Here is a 26,212-nt window from a genome sequence, read left to right as displayed (position 1 = left end):
AGAGCAGGAGAGAGAGAGATAGAGAGAGAGAGAGAGAGAATCTTCTGTTAGTTCACTCCCCAGGTGGCTATAGCAGCTGGGGCTGGGCCAGACTAAAGCCAAGAATGCAGAATTCCATATGGGTCTACACATGGATGCAGGGGTGCAAGTGCTTGGACCATCTTCTGCTGCTTTCTCAAGAATATTAGCATGGGGCCAGAATGGAGGTGGAGCAGCCAGGACTCCAACTAGTGCCCATATGGGATGCTGTTGTCAGAGGTGGCGATTTAACCCACTGAACTACAACAATGGCCACGTGTGCTATACTTTTATATGGCTAGTAATGCAGAAGGTTTGTTTGTACCAGAATTAACACAAACACAAGTAATGAGCTGCCTGCTCTCATATCTGAGTGTGTACTATCCATTTGCCTTTCAATAAATTGTGCATTTCTACTCACCTCCATCTATATTATCAGTTGTATTCTGGTTATTTCTTTTAAAAGATTAATTTATTTGAAAGGCAGGGCTACAGAGAAAGAGATCTTTCATCTGCTAGTTCACTCCCAAATGGCCACAACAGATGGGGCTGGGCCAGATTGAAACTAGAAAGCTGAAACTGCATCCAGGTCTGCCATGTGGTTGGCAGGGGCCCAAGGACTTGGGCCATCTTCTGTGCCTTTCCCAGGCATACTAGTACGGAGCTGTATTGGAACTGGAGCAGTCAGGACTCAAGTGATGCTCATGTGGCATGAAAATGCAGATGTCACAGGCAGAGGCTTAACATGTTGTGCGACAAGGGTGGTCCCCACTTGCATTTTTTTTTTCTTACAGGCAGAGTGGACAGTGAGAGAGAGAGAGACAGAGAAAGGTCTTCCTTTTACCGTTGGTTCACCCTCCAATGGCCGCTGTGACCGGCACACCGCACTGATCCGAAGGCAGGAGCCAGGTACTTCTCCTGGTCTCCCATGAGGTTGCAGGGCCATCCTCCACTGCACTCCCGGGCCACAGCAGAGAGCTGGCCTGGAAGAGGGGCAACCGGGACAGAATCCGGCGCCCCGACCGGGACTAGAACCCGGTGTGCCGGCGCTGCAGGCAGAGGATTAGCCTATTGAGCTGCGGCACCGACCCCCAGTTGTATTCTTAAATGTGAGAAGACAAGAAGTGGGACTAAGTCTAGTCTGGGATCTTTCCAAGCCCAGTCAGGGCTCTCAGTCTCCCAGTGTAATCTAGGGGTCCTCACCAAACACACCAGCTCTGTCATCAGGCAATAGGATTTTTCTTTTTTAACATTTATTTATTTATAGCTCTGTTATAATCTTATGGGACCACTGTCCTATACACAGTTTGTTATCAGCTGAAACAAAACTGTATGGCTCTTGACTATACTTGCTTCTTGATTTTTTTTTAAATCCAGCCTGATAATTCTTGCTATTTGATTGGATTATTTGATTGATTTACACTTGTGTGAATGAGAGTGTCTGGACAGCTGTGTTCTCTTTGAAGTCACAATGGAAAGGTCTGTTCCATGACAGTTCTATTTTCTTAAAATATTCCTTTTAGAGATGTTACCACTCTATGTAATCCTCTATGTTGACATGAGGTTTTCTTAGTGCATATTCATATTGCCTTCCCTATATGAATGTCATTGCTGTGTTCAAGATTTCCTTTTTCATAAGGATACCATTCATACTTGTATTGTGTTAGGGCTCATCTTAATGACTTTATTTTAGGTTTATTACCTCTGAAAACTAAACCTACAGACATAATCACATTCTGAAGTACTGGGAATTAGGCCTTCATATCCCTTTGAGGGAATACATTTAACCCCTAATAAACATACTGGAATGGAAGGGAAGTTTAGTCATTTTAGGTTTTTTTTTTTTTTTTCTTTAGGAAAGAAATTGAGGTCTCTTAACATGCTTTTTCTCATTTCATTACTTCTTAAAAAATCCATTTCTTCCTCAAAAATATGTAGGTAAAACAAGTTTTTTTTCTTTTTTTTAAAAAAGATTTATTTATTTATGTACTTGAAAGTCGGAGTTACACAGAGAGAGAAGGAGAGGCAGAGAGAGAGAGAGAGAGGTCTTCCATCTGCTGGTTCACTCTCTAGTTGGCCGAAATGGCTGGAGCTGTGCCAATCTGAAGCCGGGAGCCAGGAGCTTCTTCCTGGTCTCCCACACAGGTACAGGGTCCCAAGGACTTAGGCCATCTTCCACTACTTTCCCAGGCCATAGCAGAGAGCTGGATTGGAAGTGGAACAGCTGGAACTCCAACTGGCGCTCATATTGTATGCTGACACTGCAGGCGGTGGCTTTGCCTGCTATGCCACAGCGCCAGCCCCAGTATTTTTTCTTTTGTATTGCCTTTTGCCTTGATTCTGTTATAGGACTGGGTTTATTGCTTATTCCTTTTTTTGGAATCAACTGTATCAATATATAATTTATATAGATGAAAATACACTAATTATAAATATAAATTTTTATGATTTTTGACAGATATAGTGTTTTATCAAAATCTGTCTCCAATTTTTGTATTGTATTAAAATAAAAATAACATTTACCATTTAACCATTTTAAGTACAGATCAGTGTTATTAAATATATCCATAATGTGCAGCTTTCATCATCATCCATCTCCCAAACTCAAACTCTACTTATTAAACAATAACTCTGTTTTCCCCTTGCTCCAGCATTAAGAAGTCTGTTTGACTTCTTAAGACCATATAAATTTTTTTTAAAAGATTTATTTATTTATTTGAAAGTCAGAGTTACAGAGAGGTAGAGGCAGAGAGGGAGAGAGATCTTCCATCCACTGGTTCACTCCCCAAATGGCCACACTGGCTGAGCTGTGCTGATCCAAAGCCAGAGCCAGGAACTTCCGGGTCTCCCACACGGGTGCAGGGGCAAGGACCTGGGCCATCCTCTACTGCTTTTCCAGGTCATAGCAGAGAGCTGGATCAGAAGTGGAGCAGCTGGGTCTCGAACTGGCACCCATATGGGATGATGGCACTACAAGCGATGGCTTTACCCACTATGCCACAGTGCCCCGATATAAATCATTTCATGTGTGTTTTCTTTTTCCTCTATTTTTTGGAAGAACAAAAGTGATGCTCTTTCTCCCATCGTTAGCAGATATAGTAGAGAAGTTCTGGATCCCAATCATTTTATTGTGAACTTTGATGTTAACCATTTTGTCTCAGTCTCTTCAACTGCAGAATAAGAAGACTGATTACCCTAATACCTCATAGAGTAGTTGTAAGATTAGATGAAGTGGGAGTCTGGCAAGATGGCAGAATAGGAAGGGAGCACACAGATAGTCTGGGAAGAGAAAGTTTAATATAAGTGGAGATACTGCAGGTTCAAGGAAAAGTTGGGGAAGAAACAGCAGAGGAAACTGCTGAAACTAGTGATTCACGGTGGACCTGTGTGGAGGGCACGGGAGCCCACAGCTCGGGATATCAGCCGTGGAATCTATGCACTAGCACTAGAACGTGAGGAGCCAGAGATTGGAAGTTGACTACCTTCAATTCCGCTCAGCTGTGTGGAGTTACTTCCCTTCTTAAGTAAAGAGAGAGAAAGAGATAGAGATAGAGATAGAGATAGAGATAGAGATAGAGATAGAGATAGAGAAAGAGAGGGAGATTGATTGATTTACCACGCCTAACCTGGGTGTGTCACCTTTGGCACACCCTTAACCCTGAAGAACCAGAGCTCTCTGGCTACACCCATGTCAAGCCTCTAAGGCTCCATCAAAAGCAGACAGTCCACTTAATACAGTCATAGTATAAAAAGAAAAAAACACTACACTGAGGGAAGAAAGATCCAAAGAATATCTCCACAATGCCAAGCAACAAACCTAGAAACCAAGGAAACAAGAACAAGGAAGACATTAAGACACCCCCAATTGAACAAGACACCCCAAGCCAAGATTATGAAGATGATGAGATAGAGGAAATGCAAGATATTAATTTCAAAAAATTTATGATAAGAACATTTAGAAGTTTTCAAAAACAAATACTTAAACTACAGAAATCCTTACTGGACAGGATAGAAAATCTCCTTCGAGAAAATGAAATCTTAAGGAGGAATCAAAATGAAACACAGAAACTAGTAGAACAGGAAAGTGTGATAGAAGAGAAATCAAAATGAAATGAAGAACTCAATAGATCAAATAACAAACACATTAGAGAGCCTTAAAAACAGACTCAGTGAAGCAGAGGAGAGAATATTGGACTTAGAAGACAGAGCACAGGAAAGTATACAGTCAAACCAAAGAAAAGAAGAGGAAATTAGAAATCTAAAAAATAATGTTGGGAATCTATAGGATACTATTAAGAAACCCACCATTCGGGTTCTGGGAGTTCCTGAAGGCATGGAGAGAGAGAAAGGATTAGAAGGCCTTTTTAGTGAGATACTAGCAGAGAACTTCTCAGGTTTGAAGGACAGAGACATTCTAGTACAGGAAGCTCATATAACCCCTAGTAACCATGACCAAAAGAGATCCTTACCACGACACATTGTAATCAAACTCACCACAGTGAAACACAAAGAAAAGATTCTTTTTTTTAACTTTTATTTAATGAATATAAATTTCCAAAGTACAGCTTATGGATTACAATGGCTCCCCCCCCAATAACTTCCCTCCCACCTGAAACCCTCCCCTTTCCCTCTCCCTCTCCCCTTCCATTCACATCAAGATTCATTTAAAGAAAAGATTCTAAAATGTGCAAGAGAGAAACGTCAGATTACTCTCAGAGGATCTCCAATTAGATTCACGGCAGACTTCTCATCAGAAACCCTACAGGCTAGGAGGGAATGGCGAGATATAGCCCAGGTACTAAGAGAGAAAAACTGCCAGCCCTGAATACTATATCCTGCAAAGCTCTCATTTGTGAATGAAGGTGAAATAAAGACCTTTCATAGCAAACAGAAATTGAAAGAATTTGTCGCCACTTGTCCAGCCCTGCAAAAGGTGCTTAAAGATGTGTTGCACACAGAAACACAGAACACAGCTATCAATACGGAAGAAGGTAAAAGAAGAAAACCTCCCAGTAAAAGATCACAGGAAGTTCAAAGCAAATATTAGAAAATATCTTTGGGAAAATGGCAGGGCAAAGTTACTACTTATCAATAGTCACATAAATGGCCTCAACTCTCCAGTTAAAAGGAACAGATTGGCTGAATGGGTTAAGGTACAAAAAACATCTATTTGCTGCTTACAAGAAACACATCTTTCCAACAAAGATGCATGCAGACTGAAAGTGAAAGGCTGGAAAAAGATATACCATGCCAACAGAAATGAAAAAAGAGTGGTGTAGCCATCTTAATATCAGACAAAATAAACTTTAACACAAAATCTGTTAAGAGAGACAAAGAGGGGCACTATATAATAATTAAGATATCAATTCAACAGGAAGATATAACGATTGTCAATGTATATGCACCTAATTGCAGGGCACCGTTTTATTTAAAAGATATGTTAAGGGACTTAAAGGGAGACTTAGACTCCAATACAATAGTACTGGGGGACTTCAGTACTCTACTCTCAGGAAGAGACAGATCAACTGGACAGAAGATCAACAAGGATACAGTAGATTTAAACGACACTATATCCCAAATGGATCTAACAGAAATCTACAGAACTTTTCATCCTACACATAAAGCATTTACATTCTTCTCAGCAGTACATGGAACCTACTCTAGGATTGACCACATACTAGGCCATAAAGCAAGTCTCAGCAAATTCAAAAGAATTAGAATCATACTGTCGCTCCTCTGCGGGCTTGCGGGAGAATGACACCGGACCGGACGCTGTTTAAGCGAATGACTCTGTGTTGTGAGCTCAAGTTTGCTCCTGTGCTAACCGCATTCCACTTGGTGTGTGTCCGCATTCTTGTTATTCATTTGGCGCGTGGTGTGAGATGTCTACTGCGCCTCGTGGCGCATAAGCGAATCCCCCCGCGCCACTTCTATCTCGCCTTTATAGTCCTCTCCCACCAATCCATGCTCTGCTGCCCACGTGCTGAGCACGCCGCTTTCTTCCAATCAGAGGTTGGGTCAGCTCCTGCAACTCATTAGTCAAATTGATGAAGCAGCCGAAGCCACTGTGTAGAACTTGTTTACTCCCTCTCAGTGCCATGTTGTGGGAGCCGGGCCTTGCTTCCCTCACATACGATGCAGCTTCTCAGACCATAAAGGAATGAAGTTGGAAATTAGCAACTCAGGAATCCCTAGAACATATGCAGACACATGGAGATTGAACAACATGCTCCTGAATGAACACTGGGTCATAGAAGAAATCAAAAGAGAAATCAAAACCTTTCTGGAAGTAAATGAGGATAACAGCACAACATACCAAAACTTATGGGATACGGCAAAGGCAGTGTTAAGAGGAAAGTTTATAGCAAAAGGTGAATACATCAAGAAATTGGAAAGGCACCAAATAAATGAGCTTTCAGTGCATCTCAAGGATCTAGAAAATGAATCTTTCTGTGAATGGAAAGGGAGAGGGAGCGGGAGATAGGAGGGTTGTGGGTGGGAGGGAAGTTATGGGGGAAAATCCATTGTAATCCATAAACTGTACTTTGGAAATTTATATTTACAAAATAAAATTAAAAAAAAGATTAGATGATGTGAATCATTATAAAATGCTTAGCACAACGTCATGTATATAGTATACATTCAGTAAATCTTTTATTATACCATTTTTGGGAAGCTCATAGTGTTAATAATCCATTTAACCTTTAATCTTTAAACTTTTCCACTCTGTTGACCTCCTTCCATAATTTAATTTAAACTTATACAAACAGTTCCTATCTCAAAGCAGTTAAACAGCCAATAACTAACTAAAAAATCTTTTCTGTTCACGTCAATAATTTTCTTTTTTCTTTTTAAAAAACTTTTTTTTGTTTGAAAGATAAGAGTATCAGAGAGGGAGAGACAAGTATTTCTGATCTGCTGGTTCACACTTCAAATTGCCATGACAGCTTGAGCTGTGACAAGCTGAAGTCAGGAGGAGTGGAGTTCCCATGTGGGTTAACAGGGACTCAGTGGTTGAGTCATCTTCTGCTACTTTTCAGATTCATTAGCAAGGAGCTGGATTGGAAGCTGCATAGCTGAGACTGTAACTGTCACTCCAATTGGGATGCTGGCATACCCAGAGGTGGCTTACTCACTGCACCACAATGTCTGACGTGGCACATCTATCTTTAGCCCTTGTCCTTTCTCCCACTTTCATAGCTGTAGGTGTATTTCTTAACTGCTTACATTTGCTATGTACTTTTTGTCCTCCCCCATTTTATCATCCTGCTGTTTCTGTTCAGCCATTCCACTAAGGTGCTTCTAATAAAGTAATCTTTACCTTTTACCTTTGATGTTGCCTTTTCATTCTTCATAAAAGGAAAAATATTAAAATAAACTTTTAAAAATACAGCTCTGGGGGCCGGTGCTGTGGCATAGTAGGTAAAGCTGCCGCCTGCAGTGCCAGCATCTCATATGGGGGCCGATTGGAGTCCCGGCTACTCCACTTTTGATCCAGCTCTCTGCTATGGCCTGGGAAAGCAGTAGAAGATGGCCCAAGTCCTTGGGCCCCTGCACCCACACTGGAGAGGAGGCTCCTGGCTCCTGGCTTTGGATCAGCACAGCTCTTGCCATTTTGGCCAATTGGGGAGTGAACAAGCAGATAGAATACTCTTTCTCTGTGCCTCTCCTTCTCTCTCTCTGTAACTCTTTCAAATAAATAAATAAATATATTTTTTTAAACAAAACCGTTCTGATGTCATCATTCCCTTGTAAAAACTAATGGATTTTTATTGTTGACATAGTGTCTGAAATCCTTAATATAGTCTATGTCCTGCCTAACTTCACTCCTATCTTGTATATATTTCATGTTCGCTTCAAGTGCTTGAGCCAGGCTATCATTAATTTACTTGCACAAGCTTTACTCATATCAGAGCATTTATATTTTGGTCCCTGCTTTTAGACCTTTCTCTCTTTCCCATTTGTTTCCTTTAGATAGTGCCTATCTTTTGACTCTTCAGCTTAAAGGTCATATTCTCAGGAACATTTTCCCTATCCTGTTTCAGAATGCATTTGTATTTTTACTTCATATCACTTCTCACATTAGTAAGTAAATAGTGCATTGGATTATTATTCTCCATGAAAGCAAGAACTGTAACTATACTACTTGTTGCTGAGTCCACAAATCCTATATGCACAGTTGTTTTACTAGAAGATGTTCAGTATTTGTTGAGTGAATTACATTGATTCATCGATTTGTCACTCCTCTCTTTATTCATTAATATTTATTTATTTTTTATTTGAGTTACACAGAGAGGTGAAGAGACACGGAGAGAATCTTCCATCCGCTAGTTCACTTCCCAAATGGCTACAAAGGCCAGGACTGGGCCAGGCTGAAGCCAGGAGTCAAGAGGTTCTTCCTGATATCTGACATGGGTGCAGGGACATAAGCACTTGGCTATCTTCTGCTGCTTGCCCAGGCATGTTAGCAGGGAGCTGGATTGGGAGTGGAACAGATGGGTCCTGAACTGGCACCCATATGGGATACCAGCATTGCACTTGGTGGCTTTACCTGCTATGCAGCAATGCAGGCCCATTGTTAATAATTTAAAAACAGGCACTTTAAACTTAATCTTAAAAAAAATTCAGCATGTTTAGAGTTTCATTGCCTTCTTTTTTTTTTTATCTAAAAAAAATTTTTTTTTTTGACAGGCAGAGTGGACAGTGAGAGAGAGAGAGACAAAGAGAAAGGTCTTCCTTTGCCGTTGGTTCACCCTCCAATGGCCGCCGTGGCCAGCCACCACGCTGATCTGAAGCCAGGAGCCAGGTGCTTCTCCTGATCTCCCATGGGGTGCAGGGCCCAAGCACTTGGGCCATCCTCCACTGCACTCTCTGGCCACAGCAGAGAGCTGGCCTGGAAGAGGGGCAACTGGGACAGAATCCGGCGCCCCGACCGGGACTAGAACCCGGTGTGCCTGCGCTGCAAGGTGGAGGATTAGCCTAATGAGCCGCGTTGCCAGCCTTCGTTGCCTCCTATTTAAGTCTCCCTAAGGACTTTTTTCCACGTCCCCCTTCTTGTTGGCTGGAAGATATAGCCCTAAGTGTCTATTGGAAACAACTGATTTTTTTTTTTTTTAGATATCTTGTTTCATCTTATTAACAAATAAATTTTGCTTGCTGTTTCTTAAATATTTTTGTGCTTGTTAAGTAAGCAAACTGAAACTGCCTCAAACTGTTTACCAAAGAGTAAAATACACTCTCTGATTTCCAATTCTTTCAGCCATTCTTTGATAGTGTCATGAGTTTACTTCGTAGCTTTTCACATCATTGTAAAAACTATATTCCATGCGAAAACAACTGAACCTAGTTCTTCAAGTATTGTCCACATAGAGATATGTTGAATATGAGTAGGTGATGGCCAAAAGATGAGGCAAAAAGTTGGAACTGTTTGTAGTTATCAGGTAAAAATGATTTAAATGGATTTATTTCAGAAGTAAAAAAATTGGGGCCGGTGCTGTGGCAAAGTAGTCTAAGCCTCTCTGTGGAGCTGGCATCCTATGTGGACATCGGTTTGTGTCTCAGCTGCTCATCTTGTGATCTAGCTCTTTGCTTATGGCCTGAGGAAACAGTGGAAGGTGGCCCCTGCACCCATGTAGGTGACCCAGAAGAAGCTCCTGGCTCCTGGCTCCTGTCTTCAGATCTGCCCAGCTCCAGCCATTAAGGCTACTTTCGAAGTGAACCAGCAGATGGAAGACCTCTCTCTCTGCCCCTTCTCCTCTCTCTCTAACACTGCCTCTCAAATAAATAAATAAAAATCCTTAAGAAAAAAGAAGTAAAATTAATAAAATTATGTCTTAAGACTGTATAGGCCTAACTTGTAGATTACTATTGCATCATCATCATCTTTATTTTTCTTTTAATGCTGAAGAGTAGTATGGCTCAATCCTGAGCCACCCTTTATTTTTTAAATTTCTATTTACTTAATTTTTAAATTTATTCTAAAAGCGGACAGAGAGAGACAGAGAAATCTTCCATCTCCTGGTTTACTCCCTAAATGCCTGCAGCAGCTGTAGCTGGGACTGCAAGCCAGGTGCTCTGATATGGAATGTGGGCATCCCAACTAACAATCTTAGCCACTGTGCCAAATGCCCACCCTTCACCCCTAATTTTAGTAACATTTTTTAAATCCACATGTGCTAAAACAAAACACATTTTTAGTGCAGAACAGGGTTGTGACTGTGATAAGATTTGCGACTCCAGGTTGTCCTTCCACTAATAGTGTGAATAATTGTGAATGGGTTGCTAGGAATCTAACAGGTATACATACTCATGTGCACAGCTGTGGTGTACCTGACAGAATTCTGAAGACAATTTTAGCTTAAATGAAATAGCCTTTTCTTTTAAACATATATGTGAGAATTATTAGGCAAATATATATGTATATATTTTACTTATAATATTTACTACTCTAGGTAATTGCTTGAAGAATTAACAATTTAGAAGTCCTAGAGCTATTCATGTTATAGTTTATGGTGAATTAATGTGTTATGCATTGTTTAGTACCATATGTATTAATTATTTATGTGTATAACAGGCAACTCAAAGTTATGTTGACGAATGTCCTATTGACGGATTTAGGACGAAAATTCAGAAAGACCCTACCTAGAAACGATGCTAATTTATGTGATGCCAACAAGGTGCAATCAGACTCATTGCCTTCGACATCTGTTGACAGCATAGAGACATGTCATAAATTAGAGCCTCTTCACCAAAGCGTTAATTTATCTGAAAGGTATGTTGTTCAATATTGATTTTGTTCAACTCACTACATTTGAAATAATATAAATCCAATATTCTTAAATAAAATTGCTGGAAATGATCTTGAAGATCTACATTTGCAGATATGCCCCACTCTAAGGCACATCTTAAAGCTGGCAATCTTGATTACAAAGTTAGTTGGTGATTTGGTACTTCGTTAAGTAGATTGATTTGGAATTACATTTAGGAACAAGTATCCTTGACATTTATTTATAGGAATTTGCTCCATGTACATACCTTTTAAAGAACTATTTTATAATATAAAATGAAGATACATGTGTATATACATATGTATATATATTTCTCACTTTCTGCATCTTTAATATAGCTTTAACTATATATATCTGTATCCTAAATATATATATCTATATCCTCATCTCGTATTTTATATTCATTTTGAAAAAGATGATAATATCTTCTGTTTCATAATGGTAAATATTCAGTTTAAGTTTGAAAACTAACAAGACCTATTTTGTGTGTATGTGTTTAAAGATTTATTTGTTTATCTGATAATAAGAGTTACAAATAGAGAGAGGGAGAGACAGAAAGAGATCTTCTGTTGGTTCACTTTCCAAATGGCTGCCATGGCCGGGTTTGGAAACCAGGAGCCAGGAGCTTCATCTGCCTCTCCCACGTGTGTAGTGGGGGCCCAAACTCTTGGACCGTCTTCTGCTGCGTTTTCCAGGCCATTAGCAGGGAGCTGGATTGGAAGTGGAGCAGCTGGGACAAAAACTGGTGCCTGCAGGCAGTGACTTTACCCAGTAAGCCATAACCCTGGCTCATGTGTGTGTGTATGTGTGTGTGTATGTGTATGTGTGTGTGTGTGTGTGTGTGTTTGAAAGAACTGTATATGGAATTTGGAGCTGAAACCTAGGAGTTAGCTCTAGGATTTTTTTAATTTGTAATATTTTTTATAGATTTCCATTTACAGGTTTAGCCCCAAAATGAATATTTTTAAAGGACAAAATTTTCTTTTCTTTTCTTTTCTTTTTTTTTTTTTTTTTTGACAGGCAGAGTGGACAGTGAGAGAGAGACAGAGAGAGAAAGGTCTTCCTTTGCCGTTGGTTCACCCTCCAATGGCCGCCGCTGCAGCCGGCGCACCGCGCTGATCCTGGCAGGAGCCAGGAGCCAGGTGCTTTTCCTGGTCTCCCATGGGGTGCAGGGCCCAAGCACCTGGGCCATCCTCCACTGCACTCCCTGGCCATAGCAGAGAGCTGGCCTGGAAGAGGGGCAACCGGGACAGAATCCGGCGCCCCAACTGGGACTAGAACCCGGTGTGCTGGCGCCGCAAGGTGGAGGATTAGCCTATTGAGCCACGGCGCCGGCTCCAAAATTTTATTTTCAATTAAAATGTTTCCATTAGCTTTGATTACATTAGCTGTAATCTGAATGTCAGTATATAAGTGCTTTAGGTGTCAAAACCCAGGTAAAAAGTGCTGACTTTCCAGTTATTTTCTAGCTAACGGTTCTGATGAACAGAACTCTGTTAACACATCTGAATGTAATATTATACATTAGTACAAAAGGAAACTTATTCAAAAATTAAAATCATAAAAAGTTTAATGAGACTTTCTTACGAAATAAACTTTAACTTTCCAAAGCACTGAATATTGGGGTCAGACAACTTAGCATCAATAATCTGTGAAGTAGCTTGCTCTCATTTTCTTGGATTCTAGCCTCTTTTCTCCTCAGTACAGGTACATTAATCTTGTGTTGGCAGATCTAATGGGGCTACAAGAATGAACTTTGTAAATCCTTTGACTTTTTTGAATGTAAGATTTAATTCTTTGTAAATGACAACAAAATCATCAGTTTGTTCATCTCATGACTGTCCATTTTCCAATTAGAACAGTGTAGTGTTTTATTTTCTCAGAACTGGTTTTTGCCACCAAGAATTGTTAATGCCTAGATTATGTGTTCATGAAATTTAAATATAATATGAAAAATGCCAATAAGATCCTAATTTGTTCTTTTTTTTCTTTCCTGTTCAGTTACTGTGGTGAGCAACCAATTGATTGTTAAATTGATCCCCGTTTTTGTATCCCCTCCCTATCTAATGACCACCCCCATATTCCCAGTTCCACAAATTAGAAGTTGGAATTGTCCTGACTCCTCTTTTTTCCTTACACTTTATGCTATTATTTATCATGTCTTGTTCTTTTAATTCCCAAATCTGTCTCCATATTTATCGCCAGGGCATCAGTTTAATAACTTGTAACTGTGTGCCTTTATTATGGCAGTAACTTTATTACACTTCCTGTGCCTAGTCTGTTTATTCTTGGCTTATTCCTCATGTTGTTGTCAGAGTGTTCATTGTAAAAGGCAGATATTATTTTTTTCTTTTTAAAAAAGTTATTTACTTAATATGAGAGAGAGAGAGAGAGAGAGAATGAATGAATGAAAATCTTCCATCTGCTAGTTCACTTCTCAAATGCCCACAATTGCCAGTGGTAGGCCAGGCCAAAGCCAGAAGCCAGGGACTCCATCTGGGTCTCACATATGGATGACAGTGGCCCAAGCACTGAGCATCATCTGCTCCCTCCCAGGCATGTTAGAAGGAAGCTGGATCAGAAGTGCTGAGTAGCTGGGATTTGAACTGGCACTCCATATGGGGTGCTAGTGTCTCAAGCAGCTTCTCAATCTATTATGTAATGTTCACTCCACCCCCCCACCCCACCCCCCACCCCCCCACCCCCCCCCCCCCGCCAAGGCAGATCTTAGTTGTTACTTACTAGTTTAGCATCTCTGTGGTTACACACAACCTGCAAGATAAAGTTCAGCCTCCTTAGGTTGGCACGTAGGACACTTAATGATCTCACCTTTCTTCGTATCTAGCCTTGCATCTGTCCACTCTTTTGTATTACACTATGCTTCAGACCTAGGGAACTATAAAAACAATCTCCTTTTCCTTTTTGCTGATTTCTGTTTGTCTGGAGCACTGGGTTATATTTTCTTCTTTGGTAATCTTCCTTGACTCCACACTCCAAACCTACATTTGATGCCTTGTGTAGTGCTAGCAGTCAGTTCAAATATCATGACACTCATCACCCTGTAGTGTGATTTTTACTTTCTGTGCTTCCCTGACAGTAAACTTCCTGTGAGTAAAGATTGCAAGGATATAGTAAAAATTTCGTTGCAACTGGAATGACAGATAAACGTGTTTTGGTACAAAAAATTTTTGAGATCCGTGTATAGTTTTTTCATAGTATGCATTTCTATGAACTTTTTGAAAACTCTGTATATACTTTTATTTTTTATTTTTACTTCATTACTAGTACAATAATGTGCACATATAAATGCTCAATAAATGCTTCTCACAAGAGTTATACCTCCAGAATCTTTAACTGAAATACATTTTCCTCTGTCAGAAGGAATCATACTTGCATATGTTGTGATTTTGGTGACCACCAGGAAAAGAAATATTGCAAGCTTCAAAGAAAAAAATTGAAGAACTCTGTTGAGTATGGCTTTGGAAAATTGTTTGCTACCTAAGATTTGCTATCTGTAATAGGAGACTTATGTCTATTTCAGTCTTTGCCTAACTTTGGCATGAGGGATTTAATTATTTCAGAACAATGAAAGGGAGAAAAAATAATTTTTTCCTTTTAAATTTATCTTCAATTTTAACTATTAAATAAACCAAAATTACTCCTTCAGTTTGTTAGACATTTTATTTGCATCCTGGAATCTAAAAGGTAGTGATGTTGACTTTTTTTAAAGATTTATTTATTTATTTGAAAGTCAGAGTTACAAAGAGAGGCAAGGAGAGGCAGAAAGAGAGAGAGAGAGAGAGAGGTCTTCCATCTGCTGGTTCACTCCCCAATTGGCTGCAAGGTCAGAGCTGTGCCAGTCCGAAGCCAGGAGCCAGGAGCTTTTTCTGGGTCTCCCATGTGGGTATAGGGGCCCAAGGACTTGGGCCATCTTCTATGGTTTCCCAGGCCATATCAGAGAGCTGAATTGGAAGTGGAGCAGCCAGGACTCCAACCGGTGCCTATATGGGATGACGGTGCTGCAGGTGGCAGCTTTATCCACTATGCCACAGCGCTGATACTGACTTTTATGAGAGGATATTTGGCCTTTTGATTTATGGATAAATTGAGAAAATAAATAGAAAACACATGGTTTAAATAAATCTTGTTAAATGATGAAGAAAAGGGTCAGGAACTTTAGAATATCAAATTTGCAGTATATAGAACACTATTTAAAAAAATAACCAAGTTACACTTTATTGTAAATCTTATCTCCATATGTGATTCACACTTATATTTTCCTGGAAGAAAATTTCCAGATTACTAGCTTTGGTCATTAGATAGAGGCCTAATGAGAGACAGTTACAAGCCTTTTAAGAAAATAAACTGTCTTTCTCCTGCTTTTATAAATCGACACTGGAGAAATACAGACACACTCTACCCATATTCCATTAAGAAAAGTTAGCTCACTTGGTTAATCCTCTGCCTGTGCCGCCAGCATCCCATATGGGCGCTGGGTTCTAGTCTCGGTTGCTCCTCTTCCAGTTCAGCTCTCTGATGTGGCCTGGGAGGGCAGTGGAGGATGGCCCAAGTGCTTGGGCCCCTGCACCCGCATGGGAGACCAGGAGGAAGCACCTGGCTCTTGGCTTTGGATCAGCGCAGCACTGTCCATAGCAGTTATTTGGGGAGTGAACCAACGGAAGGAAGACCTTTCTCTCTGTCTCTCTCACTGTCTATAACTATACATGTCAAATAAAAAAAAAAAAAAAAAAGAAAAGTTAGCTATAGGGGCTGGTGTTGTAGTGCAGTGGGTATAGCTGACATCTGCATTGCTTATGGGCACCGATTTGAGTCCTGGCTGCTGCTCCACTTCTGATCCAGCTCCCTGCTAATGGCCTGGGAAAGCAGCAGAAGATGGTCCAAGACCTTGGACCTTGCCACCCACGTGGTAGACCCAGATGAAGCTCCTGGCTCCTGACTTTTGCCTGGCCCAGCCCCAGCCATTTGTGAACCAGCAGATATAAGATATTTTTCAGCCTCTACCTCTCTTTCTCTTTCTCTCCAACTTTTCCTTTCAAATACAAATAAAATAATTTTTTTAAAAAGTTCTCAGTACTTGAAATCTTCCTGAGTAATGTAAATATATTTATTCAGTTTTTCTTCAATTTACATGTGTGTGAAGTTTTTTAAAAATTACGTATTTCAGATATTCTGATGGTAATACTTTTTGGTCACTATGGTATTTCTTCTTCTTTTTTTTTTTTAAAGAATTACTTTATTTATTTGATAGAGTTACACAAAGAGAGAAGGGGAGGCAGAGAGAAAGAGAGAGAGAGAGAGAAAGAGAGAGGTCTTCCATTCTGCTGGTTCACTCCCCAAATGACCGCAACGGCCAGAGCTGAGCTGACCTGAAGCCAGGAGCCAGGAGCCAGGAGCTTCTTCCAGGTCTCCTACACAGGTGCATGGGCCTAAGGAGTTGGGCCATCTTCTGCTGCTTTCCCAGGCCATAGCAGAGAGCTGGATCAGAAAAGGAGCAGCTGGTGCTCAAACCAGTGCCCATCTGGGATGCCGGCACTGCATGCTGGGGTTTTAACACACTGCGCTATAGCGCCAGCCCCGCTATAGTATTTCTTTATTTAAATTGGTAATATTCTAACTGAGAGACAGTTTATTCACTTAATATTTAGCTTAGCAAAAGAGCCAACCTAGAAAATCTGTGAATCTCTAAAAACAGTTACTCAAAAATTCTTTGTTTATATACTTCAAGAAGCTGATTTAGAAGGTATATTTTGAATTTATTTCATGTGGTACAAAAATAGATTTATGACAATCTTCTTAAAATGCCACATAGCACAATCTTAGACATTATTCTAGAATTACAGCAACAATGAAAACTAAATTAGTTTTGTATTTTTTGCTTTTTATATTACTGCTTTATTAGCAAATATATTACCTTTTTTTTTTTTTTTTTTAATTCACAAGCTTTTATTGGGATTCCACTCCCAGGTGAGGTTCCCCTGTCCCAACAGGGTGGGGGTTGGGGAAGTTGCACATCAGAGGCTGGGAGGGCTCCTTTTATAGATTCAGGGCATGGAGGTTAAAGGTTGAGGCAGGTCTGATCCTCATTGGTTGACCTTTAGGCACCCGTGGGGACCTTGACAAGGACTTTACGTCCCCGGAAGTGTGGGTAGGGACTCTCCATTCCCGGAAGTATAGGCCTTCTCGTCTTGTGGATCCCAAAGCTACCATCCTGACCTTTTGATGATAGGAAAGGGGGTGATGATGAGTCTCTTTGGCTACTTCTTGCTGACTGGGGATGTCGTCTACAGGGGCCCTCTTGGGGGTATCTTGGGGTTCCACAGGGATAGGCATGTGTGGATGGAGAAGCATCTGATTGACTGCCTGGTTGCTGAAGGCCTTGGTTCATTTCATTATCACCTGCTGTAAACACTTAAACAGACACTGTAGTATACAAGTCAGGGTGAGAATAGCAACCAATGATCCTAAGAGTGACATTAACCAGGTAATGAAAGGATTTCATGGAGGAGAGGAACTGAGGGGGGTCTCTGGACCCTTGTGAGGATTGTTTGATGGACATGGTTTAAATCTGATCCCATACAAGACTGGGAGAAAGGCCACTCAACTTTTGCAGGTAGAGGGGTTTGTCTATAGAGAAATTCTGAATAATCATACAACATTAAGTGGAGGAGAGGACCATCAGTACACACAGGTTGGGAGTAGAGTCATTGATGTTAGAGTAGAAGCTATGATTACAAAGGAATGAGGCCCAAGTGGGCTAGACAGGGTGTAGAACAAAGGACAGAGTCATTATTAGAGGACCCAAGAAAGGTGCTGTCTCAGCCAAATAGAAACTGACAGAAGGGGCTTGATAATTGATTAGGTGGGCTGTAAGCCCTTGTAAATTATGAGACCTAGATTTATCTATCTCTTCACCTAGGGTACATCCTAAGGGGAGGTGTGAACCTCCTTGGGGAAGGCCCCCTGTTGACTTTCATTATCTAGCTGGCCTGGGAGGAGAGTTGGCCAGGTAAAGGTAGGTGGCATCTCTAACAGGAAATTTACAGTTCTGCCTGCAGTGTTGCTGACCCTACTTGGCCGTCCCCTCAGCTGCGGTGGTCACTTTGGAAGCTGGGCTGAATGAAGAGCTTTTCAGCTTAGATCCAATAAGATCCGTGGCTCTGACCTGAAGTCCTTCAACTCCAGGGCAGTTCCACTTCCAGAGATCTAACTCTTGGCTGGCAGAGCTGCCAGGGCTCTTCATAAGCTGACTTCTGCTGAAGCCCAGGCTTACCACATTGAAAGCCGCTGCAGTGGACTGTCCTGTTGGGTCTCCTTGAGGGCAGATCACTGTACAGAACAGCCTTCTGTACACCTATCTTCACATTTCTGATGCCTAGCTTTCTTTTCCTCCAGATTTTTGTTAAAGCAGATCAGAGGATGCAAGTCAAGGGGGTATTTAAGTCCCATCTCTAATCTTTGTGGCCTAAATTAGAAGTCTATAGTCAAGGCATGTTCTGTAGTAGTTTTTCTGAGGTAGATAATGCCCATGAGGAAAGCTATGTCCTTGCTTTAAAACTTTCCTTCCCTTTGGTCTGAAAGGGAGGTCTTGCCTGTTTATTGTGCCCATGGTGAAGTAAACCTAGCTGTGAAATTATAATTTAAGCTTTCATTTTGGCTATGCTATTACAGAAAATGTTAGCAATTCCTTTTATAAGATAGCAAGATCAAATTTTACATCTTGGAGAGTCCTTCAGAATAGAATTACTTTCCTACCTCGAAGAGAATAGAGAAATGAGAGAACAAGTTGGACAAATGAAAGAACAAGTTGGACAAAAGACCAGTTGGAAGACAAGGGCTGGAGAGTGAAAACATGGAGACAATTAATCCCAAACTGATAAGACAGAGAGAGTAGACTTTGGACCAGGCCTGGTTCTAAGATAAAATCCAAATTCCTAGGTAGGAGGGTGAAGTACAGTGAGATAGTGAAGAGTTGGGGCCGCAAACATGGAAGGCAGAGGTTTGTGCTTAGGCACTTGACCTAAAACCCAGCAGACCAGAGGGGTGGGGTGAAGAAGGGTAAAAAGAGAGAGGAGGAGAGTATGAGAGAGAGACAAGAGAGGAGAGGAGCTAGTGAGGAGAGAAGAGAGAGCAAGCAGGAGGGAAGAGAGAGCAGGAGAGAAGAGAGAAAAGAGACCAGAGGAGGAGGCTAGAGAACCACGTGTTCAGCAATAGGTCATTTTTAAAACTTTGCCAGAGGGCAGGCAGGGAAGCAGGAGTATCCCAATAGGATGGGGGTGGAGCTTGACACCGGTGGTTGGGCCACGTGGCTACCTGGCTTTCATCAATGGTAGCAGGGAGCCAGAAGGAGAGGCAGGACATGGTGGTGAGGCGGAAGAATGTGCATATGGGGGCGGGAGGTTCCTGGCTAGCTGTGGGGTCCCCAGGAACTCAGAAGTGTCCAAAAAGGTGGAAGGTGGAGAGTTTGGCAGTAACACAGAAGAGGCATCCTTAGGAGGTGGGGGCCGATCTTGGCCAGTAAAACCTGGGCCATGGAGCAGGCAGAGAGGAAAGTAGGGGAGAAGGGAGTAGGACGAGAGCGGAGGTTTCAGAAAGCCTGAACGTATGGGACTTCTGACCATTTTCTCTCCCTGCTGCAGAAATTCTCAAGGTAATTAGGCCATGCCTGGGTGGAATAGAAGATCAGGCGTTTATGCTGTAGGTCCTGGTCCAGGTTCTTCAGGTTCTTTTTTTTTTTTTTTTTTTTTGACAGGCGGAGTGGACAGTGAGAGAGAGAGAGAGAAAGGTCTTCTTTTGCCGTTGGTTCACCCTCCAATGGCCGCTGTGGCTGGCGCAGCGCGCTGATCCGATGGCAGGAGCCAGGTACTTATCCTGGTCTCCCATGGGGTGCAGGGGAGGCAGGCCAGGGGGCATTTTGAGTCCCACCCTCAGGATTGGCCAGATCCCATGGTCTCCCCGGCAGCCCGTATCTACTGAAATTCGGGCAAGGTGTCTCCTGTCCTGGACTTCAGCAGATGGATTAGAGGTCATTCCTTTATGGGGGCCAAGCCAGCGGCGGATTGTCTCTACAGCCACTGGGAGGCTAAACAGCGGAGAACAGAGCCCACGTGTACACGATTTGGAGGTCTCTGTCCGGACGGAGAGCTAGCTGGAGATCTCAGAGACTGGGCCAACCCAGAGGAAAGAGGGAGAGCAGGGGAGGAGTTACTTACAGTTGGTCGAGCGTGGTCTATAGTCAGCCTGGGGCACCAGACAGGTTCAAGGAGCGAGGGGGCCTCGAACCCAGAAAGGGGAGGTGCGCACCCTCAGCTCCCGGGTTTTGGCACCATCTGCAAGGTGTCCGGCGTGTAACAAATCTTCCCAGGCAGACGAATCAATTAATTCACAAGCTTTTATTGGGATTCCGCTCCCAGGTGAGGTTCCCTGGTTCCAACAGAACGGTGGCCAGGGAAGTCGCCGCAAATATATTACCTTTTAATAAGGACTTGGTTTGTTTGAAAATTTACTCTTGACATGAAGTTATACATTAATAGCTCTTTACAGTTTTTCAAATTTATTAAATTGCATGAATCTCACAGATACCTTGCCATGTAAGCATGGAAGAAACACATAATTTGTAATTGAAAAAAAATTACAATCTGAGAATGTAATCATGCAGAAAACACTGAGAAAATTGACACTACTTTTTAGGTCAATATACTTTCTGCTATATCTCATTGCATTTCAAAATTTGTTTCTGCTGTAATTTTTTAGTATATTAATGTTATTTTGAAGTGTGATTTTATAATAATAAATAAAACAAGTTCTATTTTTGGTTATCTACTGACACTAATTACATATTTAGGAAAACAAACAGATGCTTTGAAATGACAACCTTTAGTCCTTCTCCCCAGATTGAGATAGTATGATAAATGAGGTATATATCTTTTATATACTTTATTTTTCTCAAGGACATTCATAATTTTTTGAAATGCAGACTAGTCCTGTAATATATCTGGAAATGCTAATTTATATAGCTGTACTTCAAAAAGACAGTTTAGGTACTGAGAATTTAGTTGTCAAACTTTATAGATTTTTATTCTATAATGTTGTCACACAAAGCTATTTGTTCCTCAAAGTACCTGAATTAGTTAAGTTGCTAGGAGTTGAAAGGTGTTTGGGCCATGGCTGTGTGTTATAAAGAGCTGAGTGTACTTTAGTCATTGGTAACTATTCAATTATGAATTTCTAAAAAAAACCACTACTGTCATCAAGATAATTGTAATATTAATAATAAATTATGACCATTTAATTTAATTATGGCCATTAATAAAATTAATAATAAATTATGACCATTAAGCACTATTTGAATGAAGAATTTATAACTTTGAACAACATGTTAATAATATGAAAATTAAAATGGGTTTTCATGTATTGTGTACCTGCTGTGTGTCAGGAATTGCACCAGTTGCTTTACACCTTCTTTCATTTAATCTTTTCTTTTTTTAAAGATTTATTTACTTTATTTGAAAGTCAGAGTTACCCAGAGAGAGAAGGAGAGGCAGAGAGAGAGAGAGGTCTTCCATCCCCTGGTTCACTCCCCAGTTGGCTGCAATGGCCCAAGCTGCACCGATCCGTAACCAGAAGCCAGGAGCTTCTTCTGGGTTTCCTACACAGGTGCAGAGGCCCAAGGACTTGGGCCATCTTCTGTTGCTTTCTCAGGCCAAAGAGAGAGCTAGATCAGAAGTGGAGCAGCCAGTCTCGAACTGGGTCCATATGGGATTCTGGCACTGCAAGCAGCGGCTTTAGCCACTATGCCTTCATTTAATCTTAGTAGCTGTGTAAAGTAGAAATTATTCTTTCCATTTTAAAGATAAGGGGATCAATGATAAGAGGCAGAAATTATGTTAAATAATTTGCCTGAAGTTATACAAGGGTATTCAAAAAGTTCATGGAAAATATGTATTATGAAAAACGTATCCGTGGTTTTCAATTTTTTTGGCAACAAAGTAAACTTACCTTTAAATTTTATTTTTCCACAAACTTTTTGAATCCTCTTAGATAAATTAATAGGTGAAAAATCAGACTCTGCACCTATACTTATTTGACTTTAAAGTCATTGCTCTTAATCCTTGTGCCATCCTGCTTCTATTTAATTTTCACCCCTTTGTACTTTAATTTTTCTTAATAGTAATGTAGGAATGAGACGTTGATTCATTACCCTTTAATTTTTCTTTTTTTTTTTAACTTTTATTTAGTAAATATAAATTTCCAAAGTACAGTTTATGGATTACAATGGCTTCCCCCCGCCACAACTTCCCTCCCACTCGCACCCCTCCCATCTCCCACTCCCTCTCCCATTCCATTCACATCAAGATTCATTTTCAATTATCTATATACAGAAGATCAATTTAGTATATATTAAGTAAAGATTTCATCAGTTTGCATCCACACAGAAACACAAAGTGTAAAATACTGTTTCAGTACTAGTTATAGCATTAATTCACATTGGACAATGCATTAAGGAGAGAACCCACATGAGGAGTAAGTACACAGTGACTCCTGTTGTTGACTTAACAATTTGACACTCTTGTTTATGGTGTCAGTAATCTCCCTGGGCTCTAGTCATGAGTTGCCAAGGCTATGGAAGCCTTTTGAGTTCGCTGACTTTGATCTTATTCAGACAGGGTCTTAGTCAAAGTGGAAGTCTCTCCTCCCTTCAGAGAAAGGTACCTCCTTCCTTGATGGTCCATTCTTTCCACTGGGATCTCACTCGCAGATCTTTCATTTAGGCCTTCTTCTTCTTCTTCTTTTTTTTTTTTTTTGCCAGAGTGTCTTGGCTTTCCATGCCTAAAATACTCTCATGGGCTCTTCAGCCAGATCTGAATGCCTTAAGGGCTGATTCTGAGGCCAGAGTGCTATTTAGGACATCTGCCGTTCTGGGAGTCTGCTGTGTATCCCACTTCCCATGTTGGATTGTTCTCTCCCTTTTTGATTCTATCAGTTAGTATTTTCAGACACTAGTCTTGTTTATGTGATCCCTTTGACTCTTAGACCTATCAGTGTGATCAATTGTGAACTGAAATTGATCACTTGGACTAGTGAGATGGCATTTTCCCATGGCATTTGCTCACATGGTAACAGAGTGCTTTCTAATTGAAAGGTATGCTATAGGGGCCAGCACTGTGGCGCAGTGGGTTAAAGCCCTGGCCTGAAGCGCTGGCATCCCATGTGGGCGCCGGTTCGATTCCCGGCTGCTCCTCTTCTGATCCAGCTCTCTGCTGTGGCCTGGGATAGCAGTAGAGGATGGTCCAAATCTTTGGGCTCCTGCACCTATATGGAAGACTTGGAAGAGGTTCCTTGCTCCTGGCTTTGGATCGGCACAGCTCCAGCCGTTGCAGCCATCTGGGGAGTAAGCCAAAGGATGGAAGACCTTTCTCTCCCTCTCCACCTCTCCTCTCTCTTTGTAACTCTGACTTTCAAATAAATAAAATAAATCTTTAAAAAAAAAAAAAGAGAAAAGTATACTGTAGTAGACATGCTGAAATTGTGACATAAACCTTCTCATAGCTTTAGAGGCCTTCAAGGTATATAATTTCTAGTGCAGATTGGTGTATTATCTTTCTACATGATTTTTTTGTTGTTAAATCTTGAAATTTTTCTTTTTTAGGAAGATTTTTAGGTTTTTGTTCTACTTAAATGAACTCATTTATCCCCTAAGTCTTTTTTATCATTTCTCTCTCTCTCTCTTTCTGTTGTTTTTCCTTCTTCAAAATCTAGCAACAAAATAATTATCATGCAAAACATGGCATGACCATTCATTATTCAGAAGATAATTCTAATAGATATATCCACTGCTTTGTTGGTAAAGTTACGTTTTTTCAACACTTTTTAAGGGACTAATTTTTTGATTCCAACTGTGTTACTTTCTTTGGAGATATTTTTTTAAGAAGCTAAACATTTAAATAATGCTATAGTCGGGTTTATAAACAGAGATACCAAGTAATAGCATTTCTGTGATGTGTCTCCTTATAAGCTTCAAAATTTCTCTTAAATACTATATATCTATTTATATTAATTATTCTTATGAGTATTGTTTTAGAATTCAGTAATGATAGTGGGCCATAAAAAAATGAGATTACTTCAGAAAGTTTGTGGAGAGCTTCTTCTGGGTCTCCTACTTGGGTGCAGGGGCCCAAGGACTTGGGCCATCTTCTACTGCTTTCCCAGGCCATAGCAGAGAGCTGGACGGGAAGTGGAGCTGCTGGAACTTGAACCAGCGCCCATGTGGTATGCCAGCACTGCATGCAGTAGCTTAATCTGCTAAGCCATAGCGCTGACAACCAAAAAATTATTTTTAAGACATGCATGTTGGGACTAGCATCATGGTACGGCAGATTGAGCCACCACATCCTGGGCTGGCTTCCCATATGAGCACAAGTTTGAGTCCCGGCTGTTCCACTTCCAATCCAGCTCCCTGCTAATATGCCTGGGAAAGCAGCAGAAGATGGTACAAGCACTCAGGCCCCTGCATTTACATGGGAGATAACGGATGGAGTTCCAGGATCCTGTCTTCAACCTGTCTCAGACACAGCCGTTGCAGCCATTTAGGGAATGAACCAGAGGATGGACGATCTCTCTATCTCCACCTCTCTAACTGCCTTTCCAATAAATAAATCTTAAAGAAAAGTACATGCAAGAGGGCTTCAAAAGTTTGTAGAAAATGCATATTATGAAAAAACTGCATGGATTTCAAAATTGTTTTTGCACTAAAATAAAATTATCTTTCAATTTCATTTCTATAAACTTTAAAAATGATTTATTTATTTATTTGAAAGGCAGAGCAACAGAGAGAGGGAAAGAGAGAGAGAGAGAGAGATCTTCTACCCAATGGTTCACTCCCTAAATGACCACATCAGCTGTGTCTGGGCCAGGCTGAAGCCAAGATCTTGGAACTCCATTCTGGTCTTTTGCATGGGTGGCAGAGGCCCAAGCACTTGGGGCATCTTCTACTGCCTTCTCAGGCACATTGGCTTGAAACAGGATTAGAAGCAGAGTGGCCAGGACTCAAAATGACACCCTCCTAGGAGATACTGGCATTAGAGGTGGTGGCTTAACTCACTGTATCACAATTCCGGCCTCATCGTTTCCATAAACTTTGGAAGAATCTTCATTTGTCATTGATTTTTAAAATAAGTCATCAGTGTAGTGTATCAGATTCTCTTTTATCTCTTAAAATCAGATTCTATTATCTCTTAAAACTTTAAGTTCTTGGGGCTGCCACTGCATTGCAGGTTAAGGTGCAATGTTTGATGCTTGTTGGAGTGCTGATTTGAGTCCTGGCTGCTCTGCTTCTGATCTAGCTAATGTGCACAAGAAGGCAATGGAAGATGACCCAGTGCTTGAACCCCAGGATTTTCTGGCTCTTGGCTTTGACATGGCCCAGAACTGGCTATGGAACCAAACAGTGGATGGAAGATTCTCATTACTCTCTCTCTTTTTCTCCCCCACATCCACTCCCTGTCTCCACCTCTCCCTTTCTGTCAGTCTGCCTTTCAAAAAATAAATCATTAAAATGTAATTAAATTTTTATCCCAAAGTAAAATATTTATTTGTAAAAAATAATTATTACTTGAATTAAATTCTTTGTTAGTATTCCTGAATTTTTCTGAAAGTATTGCGAACCAAAGTTGAGTTCCCTTTTGTGATAAGTTTCATAGCAATACATAATGAGAAATCAGGTAAAAATGACCTTGAGGCTCTGTATTGGCCCTTTATTGTCCCTATTCCCATTCAAATCTAGCATTTTTCTTCTGTTTGAGCAATTTTTATTTATTTGAGAGGCAGAGAGACAGATAAGAGCGAGCGCCCATCTACTGGTCTACTCCCTAACTCTAACAGCTGGGTCTGGGCCTGGTCAAACTGGGAGCCAGGAACTCAATCCAGTCTCCTGTGTGGATGGCAGTGACACAGCTACTTGAGCCATCTCCTGCCTTTCTTCCAGGGAGTGCATTAGCAAATTCCCAACTTGACTCTCACTGGGATTAAACATGACAATAGGTCTGCTCTGATTTCATCATCATTTTAAAAAATCATCTATTATTTTTCACTTTATGTTTCTGTGTGGGAGCAAACTGTTGAAATCCATACTTAATGTATACTAAGCTGATCTTCTGTATATTAAGATAATCGAAAATGAATCTTGATGTGAATGGAAGGGGAGAGGGAGTGGGAAAGGGGAGGGTTGTGGGTGGGAGGGACGGTATGGGGGGAAAGCCATTGTAATCCATAAGTCGTACTTTGGAAATTTATATGCATTAAATAAAAGTTTAAAAAAAAAAAAAAAAAAAAAAAAAAAAAAAAAAGAAACTAGAATTGGGAGCAGAGCCAGGAGTAGAATTCTGGCAGTC

General features: G+C 40.9%; 1 protein-coding gene across 25 annotated transcripts in view; it reads left to right on the top strand.

Moving 5' to 3' along the window:
* SENP7 (SUMO specific peptidase 7) overlaps window positions 1-26,212 on the top strand; it is a 205,331-nt gene that overhangs the window by 62,720 nt on the left and 116,399 nt on the right. For 14 of the 25 annotated variants that reach the window (XM_070072013.1, XM_070072012.1, XM_051819115.2 and 11 more), the window contains one exon: window positions 10,592-10,789. The exons of the other annotated variants lie outside the window; for them this stretch is intronic. In XM_070072013.1, the coding sequence (XP_069928114.1) occupies window positions 10,592-10,789 (198 nt within the window). The remainder of the gene's footprint in view (window positions 1-10,591; window positions 10,790-26,212) is intronic. 25 annotated transcript variants of the gene reach the window in all.

The sequence above is a fragment of the Oryctolagus cuniculus genome, chromosome 4 (assembly GCF_964237555.1).
Source record: "Oryctolagus cuniculus chromosome 4, mOryCun1.1, whole genome shotgun sequence".
In the NCBI taxonomy this organism is placed as follows: domain Eukaryota; kingdom Metazoa; phylum Chordata; class Mammalia; order Lagomorpha; family Leporidae; genus Oryctolagus; species Oryctolagus cuniculus.
The sequence above is the reverse complement of the archived record's forward strand: the minus strand, read 5'-3'. Positions and strand labels throughout refer to the sequence as shown.